The sequence below is a fragment of the Pan paniscus genome, chromosome 22, assembly GCF_029289425.2.
Source record: "Pan paniscus chromosome 22, NHGRI_mPanPan1-v2.0_pri, whole genome shotgun sequence".
In the NCBI taxonomy this organism is placed as follows: Eukaryota; Metazoa; Chordata; class Mammalia; order Primates; family Hominidae; genus Pan; species Pan paniscus.
In genome coordinates, this window is record NC_073271.2 from 35,222,745 (window position 1) to 35,246,818 (window position 24,074).

A 24,074-nucleotide genomic window follows, 5' to 3' on the forward strand; every position below is an offset into this window, starting at 1 on the left:
CGGCTTCAGTGCCAGTCAGGGTGACTCCCAGCAGCTCTGGAGCCAGGCCCTGGTAGACCCCTGAGCAAAGGCTGCCCTCCCCAGCCCTACCCAGGGAAATGGGTGGAGGGTGGCTTCCCCACAGAGAGAAGTACCTGGAAAAAAAAGGGATTGAGGGACAGGGGCTGTGGGCCCTGTACACACTAGAACCTGCTGTCTTCCTGAAACTCACCCGAGGGACCCCACATTAGGCCTAGTCTTTTACCCAATACCCAGGGAGACAATTCCAGCTACACCCCTCAATCATCCCAGCAGAATCACGGTCAAGCCCGCAGGGAGGTGACCAGGAGCACAGTCCCTAGTGAGAGGAAAAAGCCACAGAATCACCTTTTCCTGAGGAAACAGAACCAAGCTAGGGCAGCGAAAATCCATAGTGAACACGAGCGACGCCCCCAGTGCGAGAACAGAGGATTTGGGAAACACAAAGCAGAAGCAAACAGAAAGAAGAAACACTTGCTGATGCTAGATATGAAACAGAATTGATGAAATAAAGGACAGGAGGGATGGGCTAAGAAGCAGGACAGACCCATTGAAGAGTGCACTGGGGGGTGGGGCGCGGTGGCTCACACCTGTAATCCCAGTACTTTGGGAGGTCGAGGCGGGCGGATCATCTGAGCTCAGGAGTTTGAGACCAGCCTGGTCAACATGGTGAAACCCCGTCTCTACTAAAAATACAAAAATTAGCTGGGCGTGGTGGTGGGCGCCTATAATCCCAGCTACTCAGGAGGCTGAGGCAGGAGAATTGCTTGAACCAGGGAGCTGGAGGTTGCAGCAAGCTGAGATCATGCCACTGCACTCCAGCCTGGGTGACAGACCAAGACTCCATCTCAAAAAAAAAAAAAAAAGAGTGCACCGGGGGTCCGGGGTCAGGAAGGGAGGAGAAGCCGAAAGGGCAGAACAGTCAGGTGAGGCGGAGAACAGGAGGGGCAGCAGCAGCTCCCTAAAAGGAGAGAGAAGCGGAAAAAGGGCACGGGGGAGAGGTCGCTCAAGAAACAATAACTGAAAGTCTCCCAAAACTAAAATGAAAAAGTCACATGCATTTATAAATCCTCAGACTGACAGGATTCATGGGGCAGTGAACAGGACAGGCAGAACCCACGCCAGCCAGGCAGCAGGAAGGAAGAGCAAAGAAAAACATGAGAGGTTATATCTTCCAGGAGAAAAAGTTGGTGACCTGCTGGATTCGTCTCCTAGGTCTTCCAGAACAAAGTGTGGCACTACAAATGGGTGACTTAAAACAGCAAAAATGTATTCCGTCATGGTTCTGGAGGCTACGAGTCCAAAATCAAGATATCAGCAGGGCCACGCTCCCTCGGAAAGCTCTAGGAGAGATTCCATTCTATGCCCCTCGTAGCTTCTGGTTTTGCCACCGTCCTCAACTTGTAGACACGACACTCCCAGCCTCTGCCTCCCTGCTCGTGCAGCCTTCCCCCTGAGTGTCTGCATCTCTGTGTCTCTTCCCCTCTTCTTAGAGGGACATCAATGTGCTGGATCAGGGACCCAGCCTACTGCAGTAAGACCTCATCTCTTCACTAATTACATCTGCAATTACCCTAGTTCCAAAGGCATTAGGATTTCAACATCCTTTCAGACGACCCGGTTCAGCCCACCACACCTGCAAAAGAACAAAAATAAGATTTTTATCAGGCCTTTCAGTAACAACAGGATACAAGAAAACTATGGAGTCATACCTTAGATATTTTAAAGAAGAGCATTTTAACTTAGAACAGTGCATCTGGTTAGATTATTATTTAACACAAAAAAGTAATAGCTCCGGGCTCATATATAGATGGTTTCAAAGAACTTGTTCCATAAAGCGCTATTTGAGAAAATTCTTAAAGGGTTTCCTCTGGCAGAAGAAAAAAAACGAATCCAAGAAAAAGATATAAGTAAGGATCAGTATAAAGTTAGTGAAAGAAAGTTTTGTTGTCAAAATTAGCAAGGAGTCAAAAATATTAGGTTCTCAGCAGGGCTTCAGCATGGCTAACTGCAGGCTTCTGGTGCTCACCCCCTCCACAACAAAGACCGAAAATAGCGAGTAGATGGTCACACTCTGAACAGATCATCTAAGAGAACACTAGAATTCAACAGAGAGTGACAAGAAACACCTAAAGCCAGGAAGGCGAGAAAAGCAAGGCAGCCTGCTTGGCAGGGGTCAGCTGGGATCCTGGAGAGGCTCCCAGTGCAGGGAAAGGGTGAGTGAGTGACCCCTGGAGGTCCACACTTCCACTGCAGACTCCTGCATCCTAGCCACGGGAAAGCCCCTAGACTCTCACAGCCCCAAAGACTTATCTAGGATGCTGCCTATAGACCATGTGATGGCTTTGCTCCAGAGGGGAACTCGTGCTAGGTCCCACCTCACCCCCACCCTAGGCAGCTACAGCAGGGTGTCACAATAAGAGCCTAGCCCTCACCAGACTGCATCCTGGACCCAATAGCCCCTGGATCTCCACATCCCTGGAGCCCCACTGACATCCCCTGCCCACAGATGCTACCATGACTGATGGCTGCCCCCAGGGCTGAAGTGCGAGTCAGTAACAAAGAGCCCACTGCCCCTGGCAGTGATGCTGCCACACATTTTCATGCACCTTAAAAACAAACCCCCCTGCCCACAGCAGTCACAGGTGCCAATGCACACACAAAGTGTGCACTCCTCAGCCACCTGCATGTGGCTGCTGCCACTGAAAGCTACTTAGCCTTCCCCAGAAGCAGGGCTGCAGCACACCTTGGGCCTGGGGATCACCCCACCCCTGCCCACCACAACGAGGACCTGCAAGCACCACTGGGGGTCTGAGGACAGGTCTACCCAGCCTGGCTCTGCACCCCCAGTGTCCAGGCATGCCAACCAGAGGACTGAGGACTGCCTAGCCTAGTCCCCACCGCTGACACCTGAGCCCTCCTCCCAGGGGCTTCAAGTTAGGCCCATTCAACCTGCCATCCCTGCAACAGTGGGCACCCACCTGCACATGCCACCTGCAGGCCTGGCAACTGGCCCACCTAGCATGTTGTAGCCACCACCAACACCAGCACAAACTGCTTGGGAGCCAGAGATTTGTCCTGCCACTGCTACTGCCATCACCCACACTATGCTTGTTGCCTAGGGGCCCAAGAACCTGCCCACCTGCCTGGCCCACCACTACTGGTATCTGAGTAAGCTGCCTGGAGTCCCAAAAATCAGCTCTCTTTTACCTGCTAACACTGGTGCCAGCGTACACATCCCTGAAGCCGAAGGACAGGCACACTTGGCACACTGCTACTACCACTGGGACCTGAGGACAGGCCAACCTGGCATCTTTGCCCCCAGCAAAATTTGACCACAGCCTCCACTAATAACCACATCCTAAGCCACTGAGGAAATCAAACACCACTGACACTGTTAGGCCAAAGAAATCACACAGAAACTATGCTACTGTACCCACAATCGAAACCAAAGTGCCCTACTCAACACTACAGATACATCTTCAGAAAAAAGTTCCCACCCATGAAAGCAAATTCAAGAAATTGGAAGAAGTGACTGTTACACTAGATGTGCAGATATCAATGCGAGGAGAAAAAAACATGAAAAAGCAAGGAAATATAACACCACCAAAGGAACACAATAATTCTCCAGCAACAGATCCAAATCAAAAAGAACTTATGAAATCTCAGGGAAAGAAATTCAAAATAATGATATTAAAGAAGGAGAGTGAGATACAAGTGAATACAGAAAAATAGTTCAAAGAAATCAGAAACATAATTCAGGATATGAATGAGAAATTACCAAAGAAATGAGTATCATAAAAAAAGGATCAAATAAAAATTCTAGTACCAAAGAATGCATTAAATAAAATATAAAATACATTTGAAAGCTTCAACGATAAACTAGATCAAGCAGAAAAAGGATTTCAGAACTTGAAGAGAGGTCTTTTGAAATAAACCAGTCAGATAAAAATAAGAAAAAAGAATAAAAATGAACAAGGCTAGGCCAGGTGCGGTGGCTCATGCCTGTAATCCCAGCACTTTGGGAGGCCGGGGCGGGTGGATCACGAGGTCAAGAGTTCAAGATCAGCCTGGTCAAGATGGTGAAACACCGTCTCTACTAAAAATATGAAAAAAATTAGCTGGGCGTAGTGGTGGGCATCTTTAATCCCAGCTACTCGGGAGGCTGAGGCAGAGAATTGCTTGTACCTGGGAGGCAGAGGTTGCAGTGAGCTGAGATCGCGCCACTGCACTCCAGCCTCGGCGACAGAGCAAAACTCTATCTTAAAAAAAATGAACAAAGCTTACATGACATATAGGACACTATAAAGTGACAAAATATTCTAATTTTTGGTGTCCCAGAAGGTAAAGAGAAAACTAAAAGAATAGAAAACTTATTTAACAAAATAAGAGCTGAAAAATTTCCCAAGTTTAGCAAGAGATGTATACATCTGGATACAGGAATCTCAGTGACCCCCAAACAAATAAAATGCAAAAAAAGGTCTTTTCTATGTCACATTATAGTCAAACTGTCAAAAATCAAAGACAAAGAGAATTCTAAACACAAGAGGAAAGCATCTAGTCACTTATGAGGGAACCTCAGTCAGACTAACAGTAGATTTCTCAGCAGAAACTTTATAGGCCAGGACAGAGTGGAATAATATATTCACAGAGCTGAAAGAAAAGAAAACTGCTGTCCAAGGAAATGATACTATACCCAGTAAAGTTTTTCTTTATAAATGAATGAGAAATAAAGTCTTTCCCAGACAAGCAAAAGCTAAAGGAATTCATCACCACTAGACCATTCCTACAAGAAATGCTTAAGGCAGTCCCACATTTGGAAGCAAAAGGACAGTATCTACCATAATTAAAATACACAAAAATATAAAAACCCATTGGAAAAGCAAACACACAAATAAGGAAGAGCAAAGACTCAAATGTTACTACTACAGAAAATTACCAAACCACAATCATAAATAAGAGATAAAGGAACAATGGATATACAAAACAATCAGATATCAATTAATAAAATGACAGGAAAATGTATTAACCACTCCACTTAAAAGATATAGACTGAATGAATTTTTCAAATGATCCAACTATATGCTGCTTAAATGAAACTCATTTCACCTCCAAAGACACATATTGACCTAAAGTAAAGGGATGAAAAAAGACATCCCACACAAACAGAAACCCAAAACCAAGCAGGATTAGCTACACTCATATCCAATAAAACAGACTTTGAGTCATAAACAGTAAAAAGAGACAAAGAAGGTCATTATATAATGATAAAGGGATCAATTCAGCAGGAAGATATAACAATTCTAAACATATATACATCCAACACTGGACCACCAGATATATAAGGCAAATATTACTAGATCTAAAGGGAGAGATAGACTTTAATAAAATGATAGTCAGGGATAGGACTGAGTGGCTTAAGGTGGGTCAGTGAGTTTCCCAGAGCTTCAAGCTTTTAAGAGGAGGAGCTCAGAGTCAAGCCCCTCTCCCAGCTCTGCAGGCCTCAAATACAACCACCATCCCACCAGAAACAGGTCCCCCTTGGCTTTGATGTACCACTGAGTTTGAGGGGCTCCTGAGACCCCCAGACATCTCTTCAAGCAACACTACATCTGAAAGTCACACATCTGAGAGGTCCTTAGGGGTATCAGTCTCATTGGAGACAGTGACAGAAGCTGGAGAAAGGCTGGGAGTGCAGCCCCCCAGCAGGAGGTCTCACCGTGGATGGGAAGAGATCTGAACCATCTTCAAATACTCTTACGTGTCCCATTTTAAGAAAATAGAACCAACGTGTTTCCAGCAAATTGAACACACATGGACATTTTTTAATGAACTCCAGTCAGCCCATCTGTCAAAACTGAAGATGCTGGAGAAACCTAAGACTCCTCTAAAGTTACAGCCAAAAAGATGTGATATACCTCCAAGAACTGCACAAGGGATGCTGCTAGCAACACTAAGTGTTGTGGTCAACAAAGAAGTGGAGTAGAGGAGGAGCTTCTCTCTTGCCCTTCCCTGCGAAGATCGCTTTCCCCAGCATCGTTCCCAAAAATAGCAGCCGAGCTTTTAAAACACACACACTCCAGAACTGTGCTCCTGGGAGAGCTTGTTCAACTCACATCCTGCATGTACACAGAGCTCTAAATAGAGACTCCTAACTCTATAAAGGAATTCCTTTTAAGGAATCCACCCAAATCTGTTAATAACCAATCGTAGAATAAACACCAAAGGATCAAGTGTGTGTGTGTGTGTGTGTGTGTGTGTTTGCACGTGTGCACGCACACACATCAGTGCATCTAAGTGTGTACGGGGGTGAGGGACCTTCTCCTGCCAGAACCTCCCTCCTCCCACTTGTCCTGCCACTGCTACTGCCTACTCTGTAGCATAAGGGCCTGCAGACCAACAGGAGCCCAGGCAGCAAATATCACTCCTGAAGGCCCAGATAAGACCCTGTCACTCACCACATACCAAAGAAAATGATATATATATAATATACATAATATATTCAAATATATACAAATTTGTATTTGATATGTATACATTAATTTTATATAGTGATTATAGAGAGAGATGATATGTTATATATATTCCGTTTCACTGTGCTTACACTATTTTCACTGCAGAAAAGGGACAAATAGAGGCTGCGGCAGGACGGAAGGGTCACTTGCTTTTACACTGTGTAACTTTTTGTGGCTTTGAATTTTGTACTTGAAAAAATTAATTTGTGTGTGTGTGTCCTGCAGGTAAACTGTTGTCTTCTAAAAAATTTCTGCTTGACTTCCTAATCTCCAGCAGGGACCAAAACTTTTTCAGGAGCTCAGCATGCCCTCCCCTCCCCACCCATCCCCAACACACATGTACTCACACACATGCATGTCACACACCCACACAACACACATGTACACACACACATGCATGTCACACACCCACACAACACACATGTACTCACACACATGCATGCCATACACCCACACAGCACACATGTACTCACACATGTATGCCACACACCCACACAGCACACATGTACTCACACACATGTATGCCACACACCCACACAGCACATATGTATGAACACACATAGGCCATACACACCAGACACACACACCACACTGACACATACACACACACACGCATTTGTCAGGAAAGAGCCTTTCACCACCCGCTGAGACCCCTCCCGCAGCATTTCTGAGCCCAGGTGCAGGGCAGGGCTCAGCTGGCCAACCAGGCCAGCATCAGGTCACAATGAACTCGCAGCATGGATAGGAAAGGCCCAAGTCCTCTAAGCCTCAGAATTCAGTGCCACCTAGAGGCTCCTCTGTTGCATGATTTCTCAATTCTGAGTGAAAAGGCAGGCCCAGCCATTGGCCTCATGAAACAGGAGGTGGTCCCATGAGCCTGTAATGTCCAAAGAAGGCACTCATATTTTTTATGAGGACTTGAGAGATTGGGGCTGCCTGTCGGAGCTGCTGGCCAGGTCCCCAAGACCTGGAAGTGCTCAGTATCCCCTCACAATTTTGCCACTCTACTCAGAGTGCAAACTGGTCAATCACTTCTGGAAACTATCTGGCAATATCTATTTGAGTTGAGCATATGCAGCCCCTCGACACAGCAGTCACACTCCTGATCTATACCCAACATATATGTGCATATAAAACTCCTGCCCACCCCAGCTCACTGAAATAAAGCCCCTGAAAATCCCAGCCCCTCAGCTGGGCCATTCCCCCTTGCAGGGAAAGGGCTGGAGGAAGCTGGGAGCTCATGTTGCTCCCAGGCCCAGCAGCATCGCAAGTGTGGATGGCCCCCTCCATCCTGCCCTCTCTCGGTCCCCACCCTCTGAAGCAGCGGTTCTTAGCCAGGGATGATTTTGTCCCCTGGCGGACATTTGGCAATATCTGGAGACATTTTTGCTTGGCATACCCGGGGAAGAGGATGTACTGGTAGCTGGCGGGTAGAGGCCAGGGGTTCTGTGCAGCACCCTACGGTGCATTGGGCAGCCCCACGTGAAGGAGCATCCGGCTCCAAACGGCAATAGCAATGAAGCCAAGATATTGTGCCTTAAGTTCTCAATGGCGGAAGAGTGGGTGTAAATTATTACTTATTTTAAATAATTGGACATTTCAGCTAAAGATTTAGAATAAAAAAATTCTATCACAGGAGAATTCAGTTCTAAGGCAGATGCATTTATCTTGCATTTTAAAAGAACAAAGCTGCCTAATGAAAACGGCAGAGTGAGACCATGCACTTCCTGGGCTTTAGATGCATCTTTTTCCCAGCCCGGGAAGCTGTTCCGTTCTCCAGCGAACACCGCTTACTACCTAATGACTGTTCCCCCATGGACCTGTGAGTGCACTCAAATCCAAAGTTCTTATGCTGGATCACTCAAAGGGATAAAAATACATTTCCACTCATTCTTTTCTTCCCTAAAGGCAATGTCTTGTTTATCCTTCCTTGTCTCTAAATAGATAATTTAATCAAAATGAACTAGCCAGATGATCTACAATAATCAACATTAGCTGTGAAAATTGTTTATGGAACTACTCGTTACCCAGCACAGATGTATTCGCATTTCCTTCATAGTGCCTGGATTCTACTAGACATCACAGAAGCACAGTCCCTACAAATTAGTGATTATATATATTCATTGTTTGTTTGTTTGTTTTGCCAAATGCTTTCTAGATTGTTGCCCTATTTGTTGTTTAAGAAATGCTGACCCTTTTCACAAGACGGTGCTGAAAGCGAAGAAGGAAGTTCCTGCCCCTCCTAAAGCCGAAGCCAAAGCAAAGGCTTTAAAGGCCAAGAAGGCAGTGTTGAAAGGTGTTCACAGCCACAAAAAAAAAGAAGATCCACACGTCCCCCACCTTCCGGCGGCCCAAGACACTGCGACTCCGGAGGCAGCCCAAATATCCTTCGAAGAGCACCCCCAGGAGAAACAAGCTTGACCACTATGCTATCATCAAGTTTCCGCTGACCACTGAGTCGGCCATGAAGAAGACAGGAGACAACAACACACGTGTGTTCATGGTGGATGTTAAAGCCAACAAGCACCAGATCAAACAGGCTGTGAAGAGGCTCTATGATATTGACATGATCAAGGTCAACACCCTGATTCGGCCTGATGGAGAGAAGAAGGCATATGTTCCACTGGCTCCTGATTACGATGCTTTGGATGTTGCCAACAAAATTGGGATCATCTAAACTGAGTCCAGCTGGCTAATTCTAAATATATGTATACCTTCTCACCATAAAAAAAAGAAAGCTCCTTTACTGTTTTATATATTAATTCAAGTTGTTCAAATGCAATCCAACTAAATTTCTAATTGTCTCACTGTTCTCCTCTTAAATAATTAAGTATTATCCTTTGGAAAACTGAGTTTGATAAAAGAAACCAAAATCCAACAACTCAAAATATCTCAGCAGAAACCAACATAAGGAATCAGTATAATCCTCATTGGCTGCCCCCAGAGTCATTTAGGAAATCAACCTCAAAGTAAATGTAATCAATAATTTGCTTTAAATTCAAAAAGATGTGTACATCACAAACTAAAATTCCAAACACTATCAGAAGGTATACAATAAAAAAGGTCTCCCTGTCATCTGATTTCCCAATCTCCCTACTGTCAACGGTTTTTTTGTGTGTTCTTTCAGAAATTCTTTACACGTACAACAAACAATATATATTTTGATAAATTATAGTTGTGCTATATGCACATTGTTTCTGCTGGTTGCTTTTTCTTCCTTTTTTCCTGCGGTAAAATGCACATAAAATAAAATGTACCCTCTTAACTATTTTTAAGCGTATAGTTAAGCAGTATTCAGTACATTCACATCTTTGTACAGCCATCACCATTATCCATCTCTGGAACTTTTTTTACCTTGCAAAATTGAAACTCTGTACCCATTAAACAACAACTTCCCATATCTCTCTCCCTCCAGCCCCTGGCAACCATCATTCTTTCAGTCTCTATGAATTTGACTACTCTAGATACCTCATGTAAGTGGAATCATAGTGTTTGTCTTTTGGGGACTGGCTTATTTCATTCAGCCTAATGTCCTCAAGGTTCATTCATGTTGGAGCGTGTGTCAGAATCTTCCCTTTTGAGGTTGGATAATATTCCATTGTTATACGTAGCACACTTCGCTTATCCATTCATCACTGACGGACACTTGGATTGCTTCCACCTTTTGGATGTTGTGAATAATGCTGTAAATGTGGTGTACAAATATCTCTTCAAGACCCTGCTTCCAATTCTTTTGGATCTATATCTAGAAGCGGAATTGCTTGATTATATGGTAATTCTATGTTTAATTTTTTGAGAAACTGCCATACTGTTTTGCACAGCAGCTCCAACAAGTTACTTTCCCATCAACCATGCACAAGAGTTCCAGTTTTTCCACATCCTCACCAACACTTGTTATTTTCTGTTTTTGTTATAGTAGGCATCCTAATGGGTGTGAGGTGGTATCTCATTACAGTTTTGATTTGCATTTCCTTAATGATTAATGATGTTGAACATCTTTTCATGTGCTTACCAGCCATTTATACATCTTCTTTAGAGAAATGTTTATTCAAGTCCTTTGCCCCTTTTTCAATTGGGTTGTTTGTCTTTTTGTTGTTGATTTTTAGTCCTCTATATATACTGGATATTAATCCCTTCTCAAACATATGATTTGCAAATATTTTCTCCCATTCTACGCGTTGCCTTTTTACTGTTGAAAGTGTCTTTTTGATGCACAAAAGTTTCTCACCCTCATGGAGTCCAATTTGCCTATTTTCTTCTTCTGTTGTTCATGCCTTTTGTGCCTTATCTAAGAAATCCTCACCAAATCCAATGTCATGAAGATTTTGCCCTGTTTTCTTCTAAGACTTTTATAGTTTTCAAAGACATTTAGGTCTTTGATCCAATTTGAGTTAATTTTTCTATATGGTGTTAGAAAAGGTCCAACTCCATTCTTCTGTTTGTGGAGATCCAGTTTTCCCAGCACCATTTGTTGAAAAACCGTTCTTTCCCTGTTGTCTTGTTGATCTGTCCATGTGGGTCCATACAGAATTGCCTCATTCCTTTCATGGCTCAGTCATATTCCATCATATAGAGGTACCATCCCTTTCCAGCCTGTCCCCTGCTAAAGCCCTAAATTCCTTTCTACTGTGTTGATTTTGTAAAAATGATAGAGTATACATTTTTATTTATGTGCAGATGTGTGTGTGTGTGTTTGTACATAAACACACACACATAAATTCTTGGCAGTAAAATTCTTGGCATAAATTATTTGCAGTAAAAAAAAAAAAAAGATGATTCTGGCTGAAAAGGCAGAATCATCCAAACCACCACCAGATAATCCATTTGTGTTTTTTAAATAAAAATTCATTGTGATAAAATTGAAGCAGTCAAGAGAGACATGAAATGAAAAATGACATTTTCACCTCAGCCCCAGTCATTCTACCCACTGGTTAACAATTCCTTGCAACTTCCTTCCAGAAAAAATGATTATGCATATACTCAGAAATATGTACTTGTATATTTTTATTTGCATGAGTAGGCAGACTATAGACATTACTATACATCTCAAATATATTCTAGTACTCTGCTTGTTTTGTATGTGTGTGTGTGTCTTCTGGAAAAGTTACACATAATTAACTTTCTACTAACAGAATTGTATATTAGAAGGAAAGTTTCCTTACACCAATGTCATCATGGGAAACCATCAACATTTTAACATTGCCAGTCAGATAGGTAAAAAGTATGTCTCAGAGAAAATAGACATTACTTTTCTTAAGAATAATATGGTTTCTGTTCTAGGAGCCAGGGGGTGGGAGGAGAACAAGATGGAAAAACTTTCCATCTTTTTATACTTATTTTCTTGTGAAGGGTCTTTATTTGTCTTTTGCCCAGTTTTTATTATTTTATTGCTTTTTCTTCTGGAATTGTATGTTTTATTTCTTATGGAAATTAGTTAGGCTAGCTGCTATAACAAAAATAGCCAACAAAATTCGTGTCTTAAATGAAATAAATGGTTGTTTCTCTCACCTATGACAGTCTGAAGTGAATGTCTCATACTGCAACACATGGCCACTCATATGATACACTAAAATCACATTCTGGTACCCAGGTTCCTTCCATCTTATTTTTCCATCATGACTCAAGATGTTGTTCTCTTCCGCAATGTCAATACTGGGGTAGGGGCACATCTGTGTTCTAGCTATGGAGAAGGGGGAAGAACATGGGCAAGAGTCATACCAACTCCTTCAAACCCCTGGCCCAGAAGTGACCCACATTGCTTTGTTCATATCCTATGGGTTAGAATTTGGTCATATGGCCACATCTAACTGCCAGGACAGCTGAAAGATGGAGTATAGTTGGGCTATGTATTAACTATCTACTCTATTCTGCCTAACAATATTACCACTAATAACTTAGGGCTTAAAACTAAACATTTCTTATCTTACAGAATCTGTGAGTCAGGAGTTTGGTTTGGCTCAACTGGGTCCTTTGCAAGATGGTAGCCAAAGCACTGGCTAGGCTGTAGTCTCATCTGAGGTTTGATTGGGGAAGGATACACTTTCAAGCCCAGGCAGATTGGCAGAACTCAGTTGGACTGGAGGCTTCAACGTCTTGCCTTGTTATCCATCAGCCCTGCCCTGTTATCCTCAGCTCTTAGAAGCCCTCAGTTCCTTGCCATGTAGGGTTTCCTCAAGGCCAACAGGGAGAGAGAAAATCCAGCAAGATGGATATGACAATGCTATATATATAATTACATACACACAATCATGTCAATCCTGATACCTTTTCCATGCACTATTGATTAGAAGTCATATGTCCTACCCATACTCAAGGGGAGGAAGCAACGTAAGGGCATGAACACCAGGTACTAGGGATTGTGGGGGCCACCCAAGAGTGCTATGTAGGCCTCTCTAGAATCCCATGACAATTAAAGAAGGAAAATAGATTTCAGTGGATAACTAGCTGTCAGCTTCCACCACAAAATGTGTTGCAAATATTTTTCTTAGCAAAGAAAAATGCTCAGAAAAGTGCTAGGTTGAAAATTGGCTTCATACTTTAATTTGATGGTTATTTTGTGGTTGGTATTTTAAATGTGCTTATGGCATTCTTGACTTACAAAAGCTTTTAGTTTGTGTGAAGTCAAATTTATCAATATTTTCCTTTACTGCTTCTGGATTTTGTTATGATTTATGGCATTTCATGAAAGACCTCCCCTAAGATTATGTGAAATTCCACCCATGTTGGCTCCTAAAATAACTCATATTATTATGGCCAAGCATCCCATTTTTCAGAACGTTTTCTTCACTACCAGGATAATTTGTTTGTATAAACTATTTTGCTGCTGACTTGCTTGAAAGCTATTTGTTCACAGTTTTGCTCATCAGTGACTTTTTAAGGTAAAGAAGTGGGATTTCAGCAAATTATTTTCACCCTTTAATTTACAATTCTTAGTACAGCTCTAAGATAAGCAATAAAATTTCATGGAAAGCAGCTTTTTTATGCAAAATCAGCATCATTCATGGTGAGTCAATGATACAGTTCTTTCCAGCTCTCTCCAACCTTTCTTCTACAGGGGACACATTTTTGTGGTCTCTCTCAGGTGCTTGCCCTCAGAGGTCACTCTGGTGCTGACTGTTTCCTTCCAAATAGAAAACGATGATTGTGCCAATAGGATCCATTTACTTACAATCACTTGCCTCTCAAACAAAGGCTAAATTATTTGGAAATCCCAAAGAAACACAGAGTTTCTTCTTTTCCATCAGCAAATATTCAGTGCACCTTCTACAATGGGCCAAGCATTCTGTGCAAAGTGGGTAGCTGCTGGCAAAAAAAAAAAAAAACACCCTTTCAAAATTGCCACCAGGAAAGGCGACTCATCTTTTAGTTCTACAGATTCTACATTTGTGATAATATTCCAATAGTCTTCAGATGACCAAGTAGCATCAAGACCTTCCAGCATGGTCACCTAGAGCCCTTGTGACTAGACTAGACAGAAAAAAGATGGAAGGGAGGGGAGGGGCCAACCCATGCATCCCTGCATCAGCCACAATTTTTCAATCTGCAATACCCAGTGTTTTGCCAGGCCCTTCAGAACTGATCTCCATAAGTATTTGTGTAGCAGGTATCAGTCTCTGTCAGTGAATGCAGGTGTGTGAGAAATTCAGCTCTGTGCATTCCTCCATAGCACGGCTTAATTTCCACCATAAGCCCTCACCCTATCAATGGCAGAGGCTAAAGCTCAGTCCACTGGCCGAGCTGCAGCTGAGGTTTAGGGGACTTGCCTCATTCTTGCCTTGGGGAGGGGCTGAGGTGAGCCGAGGGGGTTGATATCCATGCCTGCCCCTCTGAGGAGACCTCATTGCCATCGATCCTGGCGAGGCACCCCCACTCCCCCATTGAAGGCCCCCACAGTCCTGAACTGTCTCTGCATGTGCTGGCAATGGGTCCCTCACATCTGCCTCCCCACCCAGTGTCTGTGCACAGCTGTTCTTTCTGACAGCCCTGGAAATGGAAAGCCTAGACCTGACCCCAGTTGATTCTCTTTCTGCTGTCCCATCTCTTCCGTGAGACAACCAAACCCTACCCAAGTGAAGGGTTAGAGGGCAAAAAGGGAAGCACCAATTGGCATTTCCAAGTAATACCCACCACGCCAGTCCACAAGGCTAGAGGGCAACCAGAAGATTCAGACCCAAGACACAAATGGACCATCAACCGATCATAGTGCAGGAAAGGCCTTCTTAAAAAGGAAGCTATAAATTGCTCCTTAACACTGCAAGGCGAGGTAAGCCTTGATTTAGATAAGTATGATTAAAGCAGCTTTCAGGAGACACTAAAAGCTTATGACTTTAATTATAATACAGGCTCATATTAACAAAGACACAACCAAAATAATACTGATTTAAACAAGAAAACCTTTTATTTTCTCTTACAGAGCTGCACAAATTCAGTTTCCTTCTATCTCCTTGTCCTGCCACCTGGGCTGCAGGCCTGCAGGTAGGAGTGGGGAAAAGGGAAGGGGCCTGTTCCCCTGGGGGCCACAACCCAAAAGGTGCCTGAATACTTTCCTTCCCTCCCCGGGGCCATTCCTGGCCACAAGGGAAGATGGGAAAGGCGGCCCTTATGTTGCCGAAAACTGTGGCTGCTGTTAACTACAGAGAAGGAACAAATAAAGATTAAAGAACAAGGAACAATATTTGTCACTCTTATATAATAAAACAGCTAAACAGTTTTATATCCATTCTCCAATGCCCAGCTCCAACATCTCCAACACCGTTAGTTCTCTGAACTAAGTGATTCCTTCCATCTCCAAACTTTATCTGTACCATTCATGTGATGATTACCCTCACATGGCCTGTCTCCCACAGGCTGACCCCTGAATCTCCTCTACATCCAGCATGACAGCGCCCACCTCCGCTAAGGCGGCTCCGCTTTCCTGCCTAGCTCCTTCAGTTTCTTGCCGCGAAAATGGTCTTTGTATTGCACTTTGTGGCTGACAGACACCATCCGTTACCTCTCAGCACTGTTTCAATACACACACATTAACACACACTCGCGCGCACACACACACGTACACACTCGCACACACTCCCACATGTACACATATACACGCACACCCACACATGTACACAGTCACACACAAACTCACTAACACAAACACGTATACATTCACTAACACACACAAACTCACGAACACGTGCTAACATGTACACACTAATACACTCATACATACACACACACACATTCACACATGCACACCTAACACGTATATACTAACACACTACATGTACATTCACTAACACACACGTGTACACACATGCACTCAGTAACACACATGCACACTAACACACATGCACACTAACACATACATGCACATTCACTAACACACTCACACTGTAGCAGGACAAGCTGCAGACAAAACCCCTCAGACACTGAGTTAAAGAAGGAAGGGCTTTATTCGGCCGGGAGCTTCGGCAAGACTCACGTCTCCAACAACAGAGCTCCCCGAGTGAGCAATTCCTGTCCCTTTTAAGGGCTCACAACTCTAAGGGGGTCCGCATGAGTGGGTCGTGATCGTGAGAGGGTCGTGATGGATTGAGCAAGCAGGGGGTACGTGACTGGGGGCTGCATGCGCCAGTAATTAGAATGGAACAGAACAGGATGGGGATTTTCACAGTGCTTTTCTATACAATGTCTGTAATCCATAGATAACATAACCCATTAGGTCAGGGGTCGATCTTTAACTACCAGGCCCGGGGTGTGGCGCTGGGCTGTCTGCCTGTGGATTTCATTTCTGCCTTTTAGTTTTTACTTCTTCTTTCTTTGGAGGCAGAAATTGGGCATAAGACAATATGAGGGGTGGTCTCCTCCCTTAACACACATACACACTAACACACACACATACACATACACATGCACACACTTCTCTACTAACAGAGCCCCAGTGTGTTCCGAGGCAGTGGAGAGGACGCCCCTACCCAGCACTGTGGTGAGCCATGATTGGTCTAGACCAGATGTGGCCATTTGTTTTCCCTTTGCTGTCCAGAGATGGCCACATGACCCATGTCTGGCTAGTGAGATGTAAGTGGATGTTCTCTGCAGGGACCTTCTAGGAAACCTCTTGCTTTTGCACCAACAGGGGTCAGCCTGGGCTGGCATCACCTTTCCCCTACCTTTCCCCTTCCTCCAGCTTCAGTCTTGGAGGTCTCGGTTCCTGGAGGTGCAGCTGCCTCTGCAGCTATGAGGGGATCAGGCGACCAGATGGAGATTGTGGAACCGAAAGAGCAGTGGGACCAGGTCCTTGATAACCTTGTTGAGCCCCTGCAGCATCCCGGGACTGTCCACTCCAGACTTCTGGACAAATATGACCATTCAATTATTCAGTGCTAGAAAAGAAATGAGCTGTGGAGCCATGAAAAGGCATAGAGGAACCTCAAATGCACACTGCTAAGGGAAAGAAGCCAGTCTGAAAAAGCTACACGCTGTGTAAGTCCAACCATGTGACATTCAGGAAAAGGCAAAACTATGGAGACAGTGAAAAGTCAGTGGTTGTCAGGGGTTAAGGGGAGGAAGGGATAAATAGGTGGAGCACAGAGGATTTTTAGGGCAGTGAAACTGTTCCGTATGATGCTACAATGATGGATCCATGTCATTACACGTTTGTCCAGGCCCGTAGAACATACAACCCCAAGAGTGAGCCCTGTGTAAACTCTGGCTCTGGTGAATCCATGTCATTACACGTTTGTCCAAGCCCGTAGAACATACAACTCCAAGAGTGAGCCCTGTGTAAACTCTGGGCTCTGGGCGACAGTGATGCACCAATGCAGGTTCATCCATTGTAACAAATGTACCCTCTGGTGGAGGATGTTGATAATGGCGGAGGCTGTGCATGTGTAGGGGCTCAGAAACCTCTGTACCTTCCACTCAATTTTGCTGTGAACCTAAACCTTCTCTAAAAAGTAAAGTCTATGAATTTAAAATATATACACACACACACATATATATATATATATATATATATATATATATATATATATATATGACTATTCATGTTATTTGTTTCTGCCTCTGCAGTCAGGAGACACTTGCAACCATGTGCACTTCCAACAGATACCATCTGCCTTCCTGCCACTTCTCATCCACCCCATTGTGAACTCACAAAACACATCCCAATTCCTTCCCAAGCTGAAAATCCGGAAAACAAACCACCTGAGTCCACCAGCATGCCACTGCCTCTGGTGCACCCACATTGCCTTCATGGCCCTGGCACGGACTTGGGTTTGATGGACCTGGGAGTCAGTTGGCCCCAGGCCGGATGGCCCCCACTCAGGTCCTGTGTGTGCACATGAGTCCAAGAGACCCTGGGCTCAATTCTCAGCTGAAACCTGAACTCTGCAGGATGGGTCAGTCATCTGCCGCAGGCATTTGCCAGGCCTGGCTCACTGAGTCATAACGAGGTTAGTTATGTGACCGTCAGCCCTGGAGGGCAGGCAGAGGCTGCTCACATCCCTTTGTGGGGCCTTAGGGCTTCACGCTGGACCTGGAACCACATAGGAATTCCCTTAGTGTTTCTTTTTCTTTTTTTTTTCTTTTCTTTTTTTTTTTTTAAGAGAAGGGGTCTCACTGTGTTGCCCAGGCTAGTTTCAATCTCCTGACCTCAAGTGACCCACCCTCCTCGGCCTCCCAAAGTGCTGGGATTACAGGTGTGAGCCACAGCACCCAGCCTCAAACGGTCTTTTCTTTGTGACAGCATCCAGTCTCCTAGAATCCAGCTCCCAGCTATCCATGAAAACCCTCATGGCCTCGGCTGGAAGAAGAGAGCCCGCAGCAGATCAGACAGAAAGCACCAGACAGAACCCTAAGGCCATCACCTCCCACACTCCTGAGTCAGCAGAGGTCGCAGATAAAACCTGCCTGGAGAGGGCCCTCTGCCTGTGGGCTCTTAGCTCTCAGCTCTCAGCTCTGCAGCCTGGAAGGAAACCCAGGAGGTGTGAGTTGATGATTGCAGAGAAGAGAGCTGGGAGGTCAGCCCCTCCAAAGGTGCCTGCCCAGAGCGCATGGGGTCACATATGGAAACCATTTCTGGGGAGGGAGAGCGGGAATCTGGAAATGAGGCCACACCAGGGGGTCCGGCCATGAATACAAGAAGGAAAGCCTTGTTGAAGGGAGGCCCATGGCAGACACAGCTCAGTGGAAGGAGGAAAATACTCAGCATTCCAACAACTTCTAGTAAGAAATCTTAAAAAAACGGAGAAATCCACGCGCTTGTGGTTTTAATCAATGCAACAACGCAACAGGAGGCTGGCTCAGAGCAACGTGAGGATGAGGCAGGGCCCAGAACACTGAGGCCTAAATGTGGAGCACACCAGTGTGGACACGAAAAACTGGCAGTGTGATCTGAGACCACTCAGTGGCCCCTTTAAGTGGTGACAATTTCCACCCAGAAGAAACGGGTGACAATTTTGAGATCCTGATTCAATAGGTTCCCCACAGATCAGTTTCTCCTCGGAGAACAGAACCTCCTGAATCTTAAGAATATTAATATCTCCAGGGCTGAATGTCCCGGCACTACTGATAAAGAACAGCCTGTTCCAGGAAAAGGAGCAGTTTTTTATCTTTGCTAATAACCAGCCAGTCTCATAAAAACTGGGAGGGAAAAAAAATCCTTAAAAATATTTACTTAAAAAATAATCAATAGACACACTAAAAAGCTCATGCATACTGATTTCTTTGATGTGTTTTTAATTGCTTAAGGGTCTTTGTAGAAAAATGAGCAAAGAGCATTATTTATACATTTACATATTTAGAAGAGAGCAGGTTAAAAACTCCAACTTCACCAGCAGCAGCAAAGAACCTTTGTTGAGCAATACTGCCCCCTTGTGTCCAATCTTCACTTAATGCTTTCCTAAGTTAAGTACAGCTGCTTGATGGGACATTCTGCAGTAGCAAACGACTTCTACATTTTGCAGCCCTTTAAGACTTGCATTCCTGCAGGAAACATGCATATGCAATACCAATTCTAAGTAAGGGGAAATCTGATTTAAGAAAATTGGCCTCAGGTATTCATGATGGAGTTCACAGCATGGGAAAATGTGGGCCATCAATGTGGTGAAGAAAGCCTCACTTCCATCCCAGCTTTTTCACTGTTCCCCACGAGTAAGTAAGTGAACGGCAAATGTGCAAGGGAGTTAAAGTGTAAATTCCTCCCGGCCCATATAATTGACTTGCTGAATTTTTGCAGTAACAAAAGACTGCTGTTCAAAACATTTCCAGTGACATTTTAAGACTACCTATAAAGAGAAGTTCGGGCCGGGTGCAGTGACTCACGCCTGTAATCCCAGCACTTTGGGAGCCGAGGCGGACGGATCACGAGGTCAGGAGATCGAGACCATCCTGGCTAACACGGTGAAACCCCGTCTCTACTAAAAATACAAAAAATTAGCCGGGCGTAGTGGTGAGCGCCTGTAGTCCCAGCTACTCGGGAGGCTGAGGCAGGAGAATGGCATGAACCCGGGAGGCAGAGCTTGCAGTGAGCCAAGATCGTGCCACTGCACTCCAGCCTGGGCGACAGAACAAGACTCCGTCTCAAAAAAAAAAAAAAAAAAGAAAAGAAAAGTTTGCATTGGTCATTTTTGTGCTGTTTATGATGTATAATCATTGGCACTGTCCCCACAGTGTCTTAATCCTGATATTCAGCAAATATTTATCCAACAGGGGTTTACTTATTTATTTTTGAGACAGATTATTTTTATTTATTTATTTATTCACTCGTCACCCAGGCTGGACTGCAATGGCGTGATCTTGGCTCACTGCAACCTCTGCTTCCCAGGTTCAAGCTATTCTCCTGCCTCAACCTCCTGAGTAGCTGGGATTACAGGCACCACGTCCAGCTAATTTTTGTGTTTTTAGTAGAGACAGGGTTTTGCCATGTTGGCCATGCTGGTCTCGAACTCCTGACCTCAAGCGATCCACCCACCTCAGCCTCTCAAAGTGCTGAGATTACAGGCATGAGCCACCGCACCCATCCAAACCATATTATTTATGATCTGTGCTCTTTTCTGTATGCGGGACTTGGGAAGGGTGGGACACTGGAGATTCCTGCCTCAAGCCACATTCTCCTCTGCAAGATGGCTAAAAGATTTTGTGCTTTGTGAAAGAGCAGAATCTGTTTTGTACCTAAGGCCTCTGGTCTCTAAATCCTAAAATCTCTCCGCTGGGGTCCCCTGAAGTGTCTGGTACCTACTGTTCTTCTCGCTGTGCCTAATTAAGATGATCTGGATTCGCATGACAGGAACATATGGTAATTAAGTACCAAAATCTCACAAAAGCACCAGAAATCAAAAATAGACTTTTCTAGTAAAGTCAGAATTAAAATCCCTATTTATATTTTAAGTCTTCTTAAAGAGACATACATACCATAAAAGTTCTAGCAAAGAATTTATAAACCGAAATGTAGAATGACTTCACATATAATCTGCAAATCAGGCCGCTGTGTGAACTACTTCTATTCCCATTTTATGAGTAGGAAAACTGAGGTAAAAAAAAAAAAAAAAACCAGGGTTTGAGTACTACTTGCAAGTCACTGGCATCAGTCTCCCATGTATACCCACAGTCAGATGTCACCACAGCCTGTGGCCACCAGCTGCAGAACTCCATAATATTTGTGAGCCCAAATTACACAGCAGGTGGCCCCAGGTAGAGGGGCACAGCCCTTCATCTAGAGGAACTGCAATACCACAGGGCTGGATGAGCTGGCTCAAGGTTTTCTGCTTGCAACGTGGCTGTGTACTATTATGCTATAGGTGACTTTGTCTGTTTCTACCTGCCTGGAGATACAGGAAAATGCTCATGCTTCACACCCAGAACCCTCAGGAGAGCAGCATGGACCCCTCAGAGCCTCCAGGTTTCCAACCAGGTAGGAGGAGACTCAGACATCTTTTGGGAGTGAGGGTACCCGATGGAGGGGAGGAAGGCCTAGAGAGGGATGCAATCATCCTCATCATTCCCAGTTTTCTGCCAGAGCCTGGGGACACAGGAAGGCAGGAAGACTCGGGGCTATCTAAATCCAAGTTCAAATCCTGACTCAGTTACTCACTAACTGGTGATGGATACATTAGTTCCCTGATCTGCAGTTTTCTCAATCATGAAAAGGAGGTAATACTTAGCTTGGAGCCAAGCCACCAAGTTAGGGGTGGTTTAACGAACAGCAAAATAACCATAAAAACCTCCTGCACAATCTTCTATGTTCGCCCCTTCCCCATCTGCAGAGAAAAAACTCTGAAGATCTGGGGGAAGGAAGAGCTAAAACATGAAAAAAGCCTAGTCCCTGCGTGACTGTGTGGAGCAGGGTGTCCCTTTTTCTCCCCCACCACCCCCCAACTCACGCAGAAATACAACATGAGCAAGGAATAACTTGGATTGTGTCGAGGCCCTGAAATTTGAGGATACTTTGTGATAGCAGTCGGTCTACTTGCTTAAACACGAGTGTTAAACGCATCTAAAATGCCTAGAGCTTGGCCCATAGTAGGAACTTGATTAAAGTAGAGCTTTTCCCGACTTGCTGATGACAAAGGGAGCAGACAACCAACCAGCATTTCTGAGAGTGAGAACATCTCTCACAGAATCTTTCCAAGCCTAGGCCACTCCCCTCTCAACCTGTTCTACACGCCTGAAGTGATTTCTGCCAGCCCTGCCTGCTGTCTGTCCCAAAAGGAATAGAACTTTCTGAAATCCTGGAAATGTTCTGTATCTTCACTGTCCAATAGCCTTGTGAGGCTACTAAGCACTTGTACTATAAATATGGCAAGAACCTGGAGGAACTAACATTTTATTTTAATTCTAAGTAATTTGAGTATAACTGCCACATATGACCAGCGGCTACTGTACCACACAGCTCAGTCTTAGAGACCACATGGTTCATTGCAAGCATCAGACTCATCCCAAGCAAGGACAGCCCAACGTTAATTAAACTAAGCAGATCAAGAGCTGCCAGATCACACGGGTAGTATCCAGAATGGCCTCCATATAAGATGCCAACACCTAGCCAGGATTATGGAGTTAAGACAAATATTTGTTTTTACACTTTTATAAAGCAAACAGCCCTGATTGGACATCAACCCAAGTTACAGCTGAGCCCTTCTCTATTTATTAGGTAATTGTGTCTAAACTATGTTTTTGTTTCTCTCTTCATTGTTCCATATGTCACATGCCCACCCACAATACACACACAAACACACTCCCATGAGTCAAACCCTACACGCTCAGTGCTTTGATGTTTCAGCCTCTGCCATCTGCTCTGCAGCTGGCTATCATGAGGGCTGCAGCTTGGAGCTGCTGGAAAATAGAAACTTGCTCACTGATGAAGAGATTGGGGACGGTCTGACAGCACGGCATCCTTCATCAGAGCCATGGCCTGTGTGGCCTTCCTGGGCTGGCCCAGGGCAGGATCTGCTTCTCAGGGACTAGAGCAATGGCAAGATTTTACTTTCTTTAAAAACAACTGGTTACCAGCTATGAAGCAGAAGGCTCTTCTCTTTGCATTTAGCGAAGAGTCATTGATGCATTCAGCTTGTCTTGTGTGCTAAGCATGTATAGAAACTGTTGCAGGCAGTGGCATAGTCACTGTTCCAGGTAGGGATGTCTTGAGGACGAGCAGCACAGACTGGGTGTCCACTTTCGTGAACCTTTGTCCTGGGGTAAGGGGCGGGACTGACAACAAACAAGCAAACAAATAATGAATTCAAGGCAGTGATTACAATGAAAATAAAGTGGGCCAGTGTGACACAGAATGACTGGGTCAGGTGGGAAGATCAAGGTGCTGGAAGGACTGGTGTCCTCTGTGGCCTCTGTCCTTATGCTATGGTTTGGATTCGCGTCCCTGCCCAAATCTCATGTTGAATTGGAGGAGGGGCCTGGTGGGAAGTGATTGGATCATGGAGACAGATTTCCCCCTTGCTGGTCTCATAATAGTGAGTGAGTTCTCACAATATCTGATCATTTAAAAGTGTGTGGCACCTCCCCATTCTCTCTCTCTCTCTGTCCTGCTCCGCCATGGTAAGACGTGCTTGCTTCCCCTTCACCCTCCACCTTGATTCTAAGTTTCCTGAGGCCTCCCAGTCACGCTTCCTGTACAGCCTGTGGAACTGTGAGTCAATTAAACCTCTTTTCTTCATAAATTACCCAGTCTCAGCTAGTTCTTTATAGCAGCGTGAAAACAGACTAATATAAAAAAATTGGTACCAGGAGAGTGGGGTACTGCTATAAAGATACCTGAAAATGTGGAAACAACTTTGGAACTGAGTAATAGGCAGAGGTCGGAACAGTTTTGAGGGCTCAGAAGAAGGCAGGAAGATGTGGGAAAGTCTGGAACTTCCTAGAGACTTGTTGAGTGGTTTTGACCAAAATGCTGATACTGATATTGACATGGTTTGGCTCTGTGTCCCCACCCAAATCTCATCTCCAATTGTAGTCCCCACATGTTGAGGTGGGGGGTCCTGGTGGGAGATAACTGGATCATGGGGGCAGATTTGCCCCTTGCTGGTCTCATGATAGTGAGTGTGTTCT

At 44.6% G+C, this 24,074-nt stretch overlaps 1 protein-coding gene and 1 pseudogene across 2 annotated transcripts in view; one reads left to right on the top strand and one right to left on the bottom strand.

Moving 5' to 3' along the window:
• PSMG1 (proteasome assembly chaperone 1) overlaps positions 1-24,074 on the bottom strand; it is a 168,952-nt gene that overhangs the window by 94,185 nt on the left and 50,693 nt on the right. For both annotated transcript variants that reach the window (XR_010111149.1, XM_063601441.1), the window contains exon 7: positions 1,592-1,654. Coding sequence is in view for 1 of the 2 variants with exons in the window: in XM_063601441.1 (XP_063457511.1) it covers positions 1,616-1,654 (39 nt within the window). In the remaining variant the exon portion in view is untranslated. The remainder of the gene's footprint in view (positions 1-1,591; positions 1,655-24,074) is intronic.
• LOC100984601 (large ribosomal subunit protein uL23-like) lies at positions 8,252-9,227 on the top strand (annotated as a pseudogene).